Source organism: Notothenia coriiceps, unplaced genomic scaffold (genome assembly GCF_000735185.1).
Source record: "Notothenia coriiceps isolate Sejong01 unplaced genomic scaffold, NC01 NC01_scaffold00004988, whole genome shotgun sequence".
Classification (NCBI taxonomy): domain Eukaryota; kingdom Metazoa; phylum Chordata; class Actinopteri; order Perciformes; family Nototheniidae; genus Notothenia; species Notothenia coriiceps.
Genome location: NW_011337689.1, coordinates 52166 through 63243, shown reverse-complemented (window position 1 = coordinate 63243; position 11078 = coordinate 52166). Strand labels below are relative to the sequence as shown.

Sequence of the window (11078 nt, the reverse complement as noted above, 5' to 3'; positions counted from 1 at the left end):
TTGTTTAATTGGTTTTCTTAGTAATAAGAATGGATACATATAACTAAAGGAGCTTCTGAAAAAGTATGACTTACAGCTTTTGTCTCTGAAATAGATCCAGAGCATGCATTCAAACAAGGACCAGCTGCAGCAAAGAAACCGTTGTCTTATTCGGATGAGCAGCTCAGGTTTGTTGTTTTAAAGAACTCAAATAACGCTAGGTTTTTCTTTTTTGTTGTTTCTTTATGAAACGCTTCTGTTGTGCTATATTTTGAATTATCTAAAATTGCTGGGCTTGTTTATGTTTCCATCCTTAAAGGGATGACGAGGATCAGTTCGATGGGGATGAGGAGGAGCAAATGAAAACAAGCAGCTCCTCTGAGCTTCAGGAGTCTCCATCCTCTGCATGTCATCATACCTGCAACAAAGTAAAGAAACAGGTAATGTGTCTTTATGAATACCTATTAAGTAACTGTTCTTACAAAACCTCATACAAGACTGCCAATATTTCTGCTTTCTTAGTTTGTATTGTTTTCTTATTTGGATGTACCAGTAGGGAACAAACCCTCTACACATTATTACAGTATCTGTTATCTAAGTCTTCTAAAAATCTAAATTGAAAAAAAGATATTTAATTAAGAAAACTCACATTGGATGCTCGAGTAAAGGGACTAAAATATTGAGGGTAAATCAATTAAATCCATAATTTGAAATAAACTGTGATAACACAAACATTCAACTGGAAAGCTAACATATCCACTTCCTCAACTTTAAGGTGTTTAATAAATAATATTTCTCTTTCCACAGACAATAGATGGGGTGCACACGCTCTGTGCCATGACCTCTATGCGAAACAACTGGGTCCAAGCAATGTTGAAAAATGTGAGGCACAGTCCTACCTCTGACGTCACAAGGTCAATACAGTTGTTAAAGTGTCTCCACCTTTACTAATGTCAAGATATTTGATAGACGTTGGTGCATATGACATACATAGTCAAAACATATTTCTTTGTTATTCCTCACAGCTCCTTTTCAGAGCAGAAAACTCCCCTCAAATCACAGCGTCCAGACTCGGCCGAGGGCCCGGAGAGAGCTGAACACCCCGAGCCCAGCAGCAGCGACTGTGCAGAGGAAACACAGGAGCAGCAGAAACACCAGGAGCCCAGCCTGCAGCCGGAGGCAGAGCGGCGTTCTGCTGATGGAAGCTCTGCATCGCCTGCCATCTCCTCCTCTCATCATCCCCCCATCTCACCCTCCGCCTCCTCCGCTCCGTCTCCCATCAGTCCTCCTGGGCAGGTGGTGGAAGGTAAAGGTGCTTCCCCTCTACGTTTATATTGTATTCCTATTTTTTCTAGTCAAGTTCATGCGAAAAGCTTGTCGTGCTGTTGCTGTTAAATCAATGACAGCAATTTGGACAATATTGGCTACTATTTAATCCTCATTATAACACATAATAATGTACATTTAGAGGTTATAGGTCTTTCCAGTTTTCATTATTATAATACAAATATATATTATTTTCTAGTAAAGTAGATACAATTAAACTTTTATTGTAAATAATTAATACATTTTTCTCTACTTGAGTGTTGGATTATAATCTATTGGAGTCAATGATGGCAATTTGCCCAATGCTCTATCTGCTACAATTTGTAATAATAAACATATATATCTTAAAGTACATATAATAATAACACATATTAATATAAATGCTTCTTTATTTGCTGATGATTCAATTTCCCCCAATATATTATACAAAACGACTTCATATTGTTTCATTTTATATCAAAAGTACTACATTTCTGAACCTCAGGTGTGACCGGTGCGTCTTCGTGTGTTGAGGGAAGAGCCGGCTCTACGCCCACAACAATGCAGTCAAATACTGAGAGCACAAGGGAGAAGGAGAAGCAGCAAACTGGGCCACTTGTCATAGAGGTGATATTCTAAATAAAAACCTATGATAAAAACTACAATAGTTACTCTTTATATATGAATAAGGATTATGTGTGTAACAAAAACAATAGCTTGAAGCATGTTCACCTGAATAAATCAAAGCATGCTGGTTAGTGTGACAGCTTTCTTAATATGTTCTCTACAGCTGGAGCAAACACAGAGGGAACTCTCTCGACTGCGGCAGTTAAACAGGAATCTGCGGGATGAGGTGCAACAAGAGAGAGCGAGGCATGCAAGTGAAATGGTATAACATTCATACATTTTCACTTCAAGTAGCGATACTAAGTTTGAAGGGGATGCACTAATGTAATTTGCCACATTGCGAAAAACACACATTGCTCTGTAAAAAAAGGCAAGCTAGGATGCCAGATAATTTGAAAGTTAACTCCTAGAAGTTAAAGTGGACCTATCATGCTATATTTGAATAATATATTGTAGGGCCATACCTATATAAAACATGTCTGTGAAGTTTTTTTTTCAAAACACCAAACAGATCATTCATTTTAGCCATGCCTCATTTCGCTCTATTTGCTCTATTCCAGCCCTGTTTTTGCAAGGGCTGATTCTGTGACAAATGAGCTGCAGCTGACCACGCCCCCCTGCAAAGGAGGGGGGCGTGGCACGAGCATCATGTTATCATGCTGTTACCATGCTGTTACCATGCTGTTACCATGCCGTTACCATGCTGTTACCACGCTATTACCATGCTGTTACCATGCCACGGCAACCCCCCATTCCCCTGATAGGTGGAGAGTTGCCCATATAGGCGGAGCTCCTTGTTTCTGACGTCAGAGATATTTCAAATCTGTATCAGTCTGTATCAGATCCGTTGCAGCCCCGTTTTTAGAGATTTGGGTATGGAGGAAAAGAGAGAGGGTTGGTTAGGGTTAGGGTTAGGGGACACATATTCATGTATACAAGACGTACAAAAGTGTATGTTACATGATAGGTCCCCTTTAAGTTACTTGTCCATAAACATGAAAGCACAGTTTGCACTAACACTGCTCACTTTGTTCCGCAGAACGACCTCCTCTCAAACTCCAACTCGTCTCCAGAACAAGCTTTGGTTTTACAGCGTCTTCATAAGATGAACCACGACCTGCGCCTTGAGCTGGAGGATCAGAAGAGCAGCTTTGAAGAAACAAGAGAAGTAGAACTACGGCGAAGGGTGGACCTCTTAGCTCAACAAGCTCAGTTACTGGTCACGGGCGATGCCACTGCCCTCGCTCAGGCCCGTCTGGAGCAGGACCGGCAGCAGTTCACGGAGCAGCGGCAGGAGTGGGAGCGCTGCAGGGCCTCGCTGAAGTCCCAGCTGAGTGCCAGCGAGGGGCAGAGGAAGGAGGCCGTGTCGCGCTCCACACAGCTGCAGCAGGAGTTGCAGAGTTACAACAGTCTGGAGCAGGAGGCTCAGCGCCTACACAAACATCTCCAAGAGGTGACCACTCAACTTCAGGCTAATGAGGAGGCGCAGGCTCAGAAAGAGGCTCGCCTGCAGGAGCACCTCATGCTCCTTCAAGCCAGTCAGGACAGAGAGCGCAGGAGCTTAGCCTCAAGCCTGGCGCAGGCAGAGCAACTCACGCAGGAACTCCAGAGCAGACTGGACATGTCTGAGCTGGAGGTGGACAGCATGAATAAGACTCAGACGTGGACCAGGGACATCGAGGAGGCTCAACAGCAGCTTCAGGAGGAGCTGGCGTGCACGGTGTCTGTGGTGCAGAAACTCCAAGATGAGAGAGAGCATCTGGACCGGCGCTGTCAGGAGCTGCAGAGCCAGCTGGGCGAGGCGGACGGAGAGGTGAGCCGGCTGCAGAGCCGCTTGAAGACAGACGAGACGCACTACTACAATCTGGAGCACTCGTTCGAGAGAGTTAGCGAGGAACTGCAGCTGGCTTTAGGGAAGGAGCGGCAAAGGGAGTCTGAACTCCAGGAGATACGAGAAGGCTACGAGAGACTCCTGGACAGGAAGGAGCAAGAGCTGACTGAAGTGTTGCTGAAGATGGAAGTCTTAGGGAACAGCCTAGAGGAGACAGAAGGTAGGCTGAATGAGAAGTTGAAGGTATGTAGTTGCGGCTCTCCTCAGAATGAGCGCAGGCCCATCGTTGATCACGCAGGAGATGACCCGGAAAGCTTTATGTCTGTGATCCAGGTCCTGGAAACCAAGCTTTATTTGACAGAGGAGAAGCTAAGGGAGATCATGCAAAGACTGGAGGAGCACCAGAGTCACACCGGCTGCCAGGACCCCCACCTCTGCTCTCAGCTGACTCAGAGCCGAGCCACCGCTCAGCACCTCAGTCTGCAGCTGCACAGCCAGGCCAAGCAGAGCCGGCGCTTCGCCCAGGAGGCGGAGGGGCGCTGCAGGGTGTTGGGCGGCAGGTTTCAGATCGCACTGAACATCGTACAGGCCTGCAGAGGGAGGCTCCAAGCCGCTCCGGTTAACATCACAGACTTCGACAAGCAACTCGCCGCAGCTGCTTCCTGCATTCAGCAAGGAGAGAAGGATGCTGAAAAACTGCAACAGGAATCACTTAACGCCAGCAAAGGAGGGGACAAGATCCTCAGTGGTGAGACTTTGGCTGGAGTTGAGAACAACAGTGCTACGTTTACCTCAGAGGAGGACAAGGAAACTGTTGGAAAGTGTCTAATGAGGGAAGTGCTTTTAGTAGATCAAATGTTGTCCGTCCTGCAGAGTCAACCTGCCGTTATATCTCTAACACCAAGAGAGGAGGAGGGGGATTTGGCACACAGGTACAAAACAATGATATCTCAAAGAATAGCCTTGAAAAGGACTTATTCTGGGAGAGCAGGATGTGAAAACAAGGACCCTATAAAAAGGGCAATAGGTAGAGTCTGTGCTGAAGCAGAGGTCATTTATGCTGCATTGAAATTTCAACTGCAACATGAGAGCGTTACTCAAGACAATAATCCAAAAGTTGAGCATCAAAAGAAGAGTCTGGCCAATGTGAATCCCCCGGAGTTGGCTCCTTATGAGGAGCAGCAGGTTCAGGGACAGCGAAAAGGTCCAGAAGGAGCCACACAGCCACCTGAAAGACATCAATCTGGAAGAAAGGAAGAGAAAGAACCAGAGTGGTTAGAGAGACTTATATCTCGGCTTCAAAGGAGAGCTACATTCTTACACAAACTCTGCCAGGAAGTTTCCGATGGCAGCGGAGTTGTTGAGCGAGGAGTGGATGATAAGTGGGAAAATGCTTCTGCAGCCGACCTCAGGTGGATGCAGGAGCAGGCGAAGTTGATTTATCTGTCAGACAGACTGCACTCGGATTTAGAGCGGCAGCGCAGCGAGGTGTTACGGGACAAACTGCAAGCTCTGTGCCAAGAGCAGGACAGCACATTAAAGGATGAGCAGGAGGCTTTTCCTCACACCTTATGTCAGCTTCAGGAGGACAACAGCGCATTACGAGAAACACTGGAGCGCGCTGAGCAGAAGATCATATTTATTGAGACTGGGAACCGGAGGCTGCTGGAAGACATCGAGAAAATCGAGGAATATCACGAGGAAAGGATGAAGAATCTGGAAAGTGGGTTTCAAGAGAAGATCGGGGAGCTGCAACACATCCACGAAGAGGAGATGCAGAACTTGCATGGCTACTACGTCAAGTCCTCCAAAGAGAAACAGAGCAGCATCTGCACAGAGTCAGAAGAGGCTTACCTGAAAGAAACACACGAGGTAACACACACTATTACTGTACTTCAGGAAACAAACACAAGTTGCTGAGGTGCACATTTAAAAGAAAAAAACGTACTAAGTTGCCTCTTAGTTCTTTATAGTATATTAAATATTTAATTCAATCAATCCCTGATGAAATAAAGGTTTAGAGTATAAAATCCCAAAACACACCAACACACACAACCTCTCTACACTATTATAATCTCACAAATGTTCTTAATAATCAATACAGAACTTCTAAATACAAATACATTATGCATCAATACAGTACGTCTTTGTTGCTGCACATACACAAATAACATTTATTGGGTCTATTAGTTCTTTATTGTATATTTATTGAAATCAAAATGAACAAATCACAGCTGAAAAAATAGTTTACAGTAATGAGTATGAAACACACACACACACACACACACACACACACACACACACACACACACACACACACACACACACACACACACACACACACACACACACACACCACTACTACACACATATATACATCACTTCGGGGGACATACATTGACTACATGCATTTCCCTGGAGACTTATCCTAACCCTTAACCATAACCAACACATGCCTAACCCTAACCCTTAGCCTTACCCTTACCCTTAGCCTTACCCTTACCCTAACCCAGGGGTTGGCAACCCGCGGCCCACGGGCCGCATGCGGCCCTTTAAGCCCTCTGCTCTGGCTCCCTTGAGCTTAGACAAAAATAAGAAGGAAATAAAATAAAAGTATTTGTAGGACTATTTATATTTTGTTGCACGGTTTAAAATGNACCAAGTCTTCACCCTAAAATGAATGATTCCCCTCATGGGGACCTCCATAAGGGAGGCTAGTCCCCACACGTGACTGTGTAAAGGTACCGTACCCGAACCGTAATAAGGTAAGTAAGTAGTAGCACACACACACACACACACACACACACACACACACACACACACACACACACACACACACACACACACACACACACACACACACACACACAGATGTATGAGATTCCCTTTGTTTTCCCTTCTGTATAGCAAGTTATATTTTAACACACACACACAACTACTGCTCATGCATTACCTAAGTACTACATCATCAATACTGAACCTTTTCTCAATGTAAATACAGGCAACCTGTGATCAGGGCTTCGCTGCTATGGAGGAGATGCACCGGCAGCTGATCTCAGACCTGCAGAAGCAGCATCAGACGGAGATGGCAGCGCTGCTGAAGCAGAAAGACAAGCTGCTGCAGGAAGAGACCACCGCCACCATGGCAGGTGAGGGTCTTCAGCAGGAAGTCAAACGACAGGAAAAGCATGGGGCCTGTTGAGTCAATGCAAACTCTTTAAGGTTCTTTATTTTCAATATCGGAAGCATTTGCAGAAGTTGTAACAGTGCTTAGTTGATACTTGGGAAGTAACTAAGTACATTTATTCAAGTACTGTACCATTTTGAGATACTTGTACTTTAGTTGAGTATTTCCATTTCATACCTACTTCTACTCCACTACAATTCAGAGGTAAATACTGTACTTTTACTCCACTACATTTATTTTGTAACTTTAGTTACTCTGCATATTTGGATTAATTATGTGAAATGTCAAGAACTCTTCAGTAAGACTTAAGTTACACCTGGAGTAACATTCACAAGCTGCAGTCATTCAAACTAGCTGCACCTTTATCAGCTTTGATAACACTTTAATGCATCAACAATTATAATAATATAACATATTATATATAGTATTCTGAAATGGACACATTTGCATAATAAGTACTTTTACTTTTTGGCACTTAAAGTATATTTTGATGCTAATATTTGTGTAATTTAACTTGGGTAAAATTTTGAATGCAGGACTTGTACTTGTAACAGAGTATTCCTACTCTCTGGTACTGTGAGTGCTTCTCCCACCTCTGGTTGATGCACATTTCATCTCTTTCTACAGCTATTGTAGCGATGAGAAGAGCCCATAAAGTGGAGCTAGAGAAAAGCCGGCAGTCTCAGCACATCAAGGAGAGCGCTGACATCACTCGACTGCAAAATGAATATGAGTAAGTGACTGCTTTTCCTTTTACTGGGTTTTTGTTATTTCTCTTATAATTAAGCTCAGAAGAAACAGTAGCATACATCTCACTCTGTCACTGCAGCTTTTATTGCAGAGCTACGGGTTCATGGTGTATTTAGTGATGAACAAGCCTGTGTCACTGAGCGCTGTCCGTGGTACTGATACCTGCATAGTGACGAACACAAGAGCTATTTCAGAATGTAACACGAGGCCATTTCAACCAAATCGACCTGCTACTTCTTTAAAAGATTATTTTCTGAATCTATAGTCACTTTACAGTTCAACATCATGCCTCTGGTTTGCCTCTGCAGAAAGGAGTTTCAGTTGATGCATAAGGAGCTCGAGCTGCTGTCGGTGCAGCACACTCAGAAATGTCTGGAACACTCTCAGCTGAGCCAGGAGCTGCAGGAGGAGAGGCAGTCCTCCCTTCAGTACCAGAAACAAAACAAGGAGCTGAAAAAGAAACAGGTATCAACATGTTCTTAGCCCCAAGGGACGCTCCTTATTTTTCGTTTTTATTCAATTAAGATCCTCATTTAAACAGTGAGAGAATGTGTTGTATTCACCGTCTCCTGTCTCCTGACATTTCTTACAGATGGAGACAGGTGAAATGTCTCAGCTACATTTCTCACTGAATGGGAAACAGTCCCTGGTCGAACCTCAAGTCAATGACTTCTATGAAATGGAGGTGAGTGTCTGGAAAACAGAGAGTACAGCCTTTAATTCACCCAATTCATAATCATAAAAAAGAAGAAGTAAGCAGTGATTTTGTGTTTGTTTAAAGTACCCATGTCATGGCCATTTCTACTGATCATAATTCCATTGTTGAGGTCTACTAGAATATATTTATATTGTGCAATTTTCCAAACTCACATTGGTTTCTCATTAGCATCTTTGTATAGTATGTGTAGGAGCCAATTAACTGTGGGTATAAAGGTAGGAACCTATGGTTGTTGGTGAGAGGTTCCGCCGGAAGGCCATGCAGTTTTTGACCACACACGGAGAACACACACGGACGACACATGGAGAACACACACACACGGAGCACACACACAAACACGGGATTAAAAACAAAGCAAAAGGTATTGTGTAAAGCATAAATATCGTGTGGTGAATGAAACAAAGAAACCAGTAAAAAAGGGAAATAAATGGACTATTTCGAACTGAAAACTTTGTTTCTGACTTTTATTCGGCAGCAAACAAGGTGTGCGTCAATGACACCCACCAAGCGGATCCTCAGAGGCTTAAAGTGTTGGCTTAGCCTCTACAGTATGTGTATTCACTCTCTGTCCTACACGCCTTGTTGGAGCTCCTAACCCCCCCGGTCCCTTTGAGCCCAGTGGCCGTCTGCGAGACAGCGAGACACAGCGAAACCCAGCCCGAGCACACACACACACCCGCAGTCTGGCTGAGAGTTTGTGTGTGTGCTCATACACCGACTCACAGCCTCGCCGCACCACTCCACGGATTAGTCCATTTGGACCAATGGGTCCCTTTGGGTATGGGCACGTCACTGTACCCAGGAAGAAAAAGAGAAATCTCCAATGAGGCGTTCTGGGGCAGCATTGACAGGTCTTTTCTGTGTTCGAGTTTTACTCCCTACAGGTTGTACTTTGAGGGTTTGTGACTCTGCAGACCGTTTACATGCAGAAAAACCTTCATAACACACAAGGGGACGGGTAATAACCGGAAAAGCATGACATGGGACCTTTAATGATTAACATGACTTTGATTTGTGTGTAATGGTACAAGAGCTTTGTGTATAGCCACACTGATCCAGAACTTGTTTTGTTTTATTGTTATCTGTCACTTATCCAACCTGTACAAAATGTAAACGTATGTTAATTTCCCATACCATTCCACTGTACACAACATATCAATTATAGCATGTTCTGTATGTTTCAGGTGATCCTGAGGGCGAGGGAGGCAGAAATGCAGTTTCTCAGACAGGAAGCTCGTTCTCTGAAGGAAGAGTTGAAGCTTGCTCGAATGGTAACGATATCTCTTTCAACTTTGTATCCTATAATCTCGCTAGATCATGAAACCATGTTGCATATTAAAACAGCATGATGAATTCAACTTCCTAAAGGGAGCTGCATACAATTCCATAGGCTAACACTCAAACACATTGTACGTGGTAAGTTAATGGTCGGGACTAACCTAAGCGGTTGACCAATCACAACAGAGCCGGCCAGCTAACCAATCAGGCAGTATGAGACAAATAAATACCTTTTTGAACATTAAAGCATGGAGACATGTCACAGCAGAGGCACAACATACAAATATGAACATAAAAAAACAAGCATGATAGGACCCCTTTAACATGAAAATAGCAACTGTTCAGAAATTTGAATTCTGATTAATTATTTAAGCTTGTGTGTGTGTGTGTGTGTGTGTGTGTGTGTGTGTGTGTGTGTGTGTGTGTGTGTGTGTGTGTGTGTGTGTGTGTGTGTGTGTGTGTGTGTGTGTGTGTGTGTGTGTAACAGGATAAAATATACGCCCAGAACAAGCTCAAGGCCCTCCATACGACCAGCCTGGATGAACCACACCAAGTTGTCACTTGGTTAAACCGAGACGCTTCAGGACAGAGCCTCAGTGAGACTCACTTTATTTTGTGTACATTGTTAAATTTAAAGACAACTCGTGAGATGTCTACACATTAAACATGTCTTCTGTTAGTTATTAAACAGGGCTAGACAAGATGATAAACATTGTACCCTCTTGTTTTCTCAGAAGACAATGGGACAAACACAAGTAATGCTGCTTTTCTGAAGAAGAAAGATAAATCCTCCCTCACACGTCAGATCAGAGGAGTCCGATCAAAGGTACAATGTGACTTATATTAACAACTTTGAACCTCTCACCTCACAATGACGTCCTTAAACTGTACTAACAAGTGATGTCAAACTTTGACTCTTTCTTTTATTGTCTTTGGCTTGCAGAGTTTAAAAGAAGGCCTTTCTATCCAAGAAAGAATGAAGTTGTTTGACCACTAGAGGGAGCAACACACACTGGCTTTTCTAGATGACACTTTTCAAGATTGATATAAAATATTAAAGGAATCACAAAAATAAATATTTTTATGTTGGTCCTATTACAGTGCACAGTGTAACTTATAGACACAATATCTGTGTTTTTATTGATACTGTCGTTACCATGTTGTACCACTAGATGGAGCAAAACCCAACGAGCAGAGGACACTTCTGAAACTGAAACTGTTTATCACCATTTTTTGAGCAGCAAATTAATGAATGAGACCTATTTATTAACATATTTATTAAACATTAGTCACGATGTTTTCCAATGTTGTATCCTGGTATCATTTTGTTATGTAAAGACAGACAATAAACTAAGTATTTCTGTTTATTAAAATACTTTGGTTATGTTTCCCTATTGCCCTGA

At 43.3% G+C, this 11078-nt stretch overlaps 1 protein-coding gene across 1 annotated transcript; it reads left to right on the top strand.

Moving 5' to 3' along the window:
- Positions 1-338: 338 nt before the first annotated feature.
- Positions 339-10672, top strand: LOC104942733 (nuclear mitotic apparatus protein 1). Its single transcript, XM_010768010.1, has 14 exons — positions 339-419; positions 787-893; positions 1005-1285; positions 1790-1911; positions 2075-2173; positions 2951-5614; positions 6744-6891; positions 7557-7662; positions 7988-8144; positions 8272-8364; positions 9582-9668; positions 10163-10271; positions 10410-10501; positions 10619-10672. Exons 1-14 carry the CDS (start codon positions 339-341, stop codon positions 10670-10672), a joined length of 4200 nt encoding a protein of 1399 aa, XP_010766312.1.
- The last annotated feature ends 406 nt before the right edge of the window (positions 10673-11078 follow it).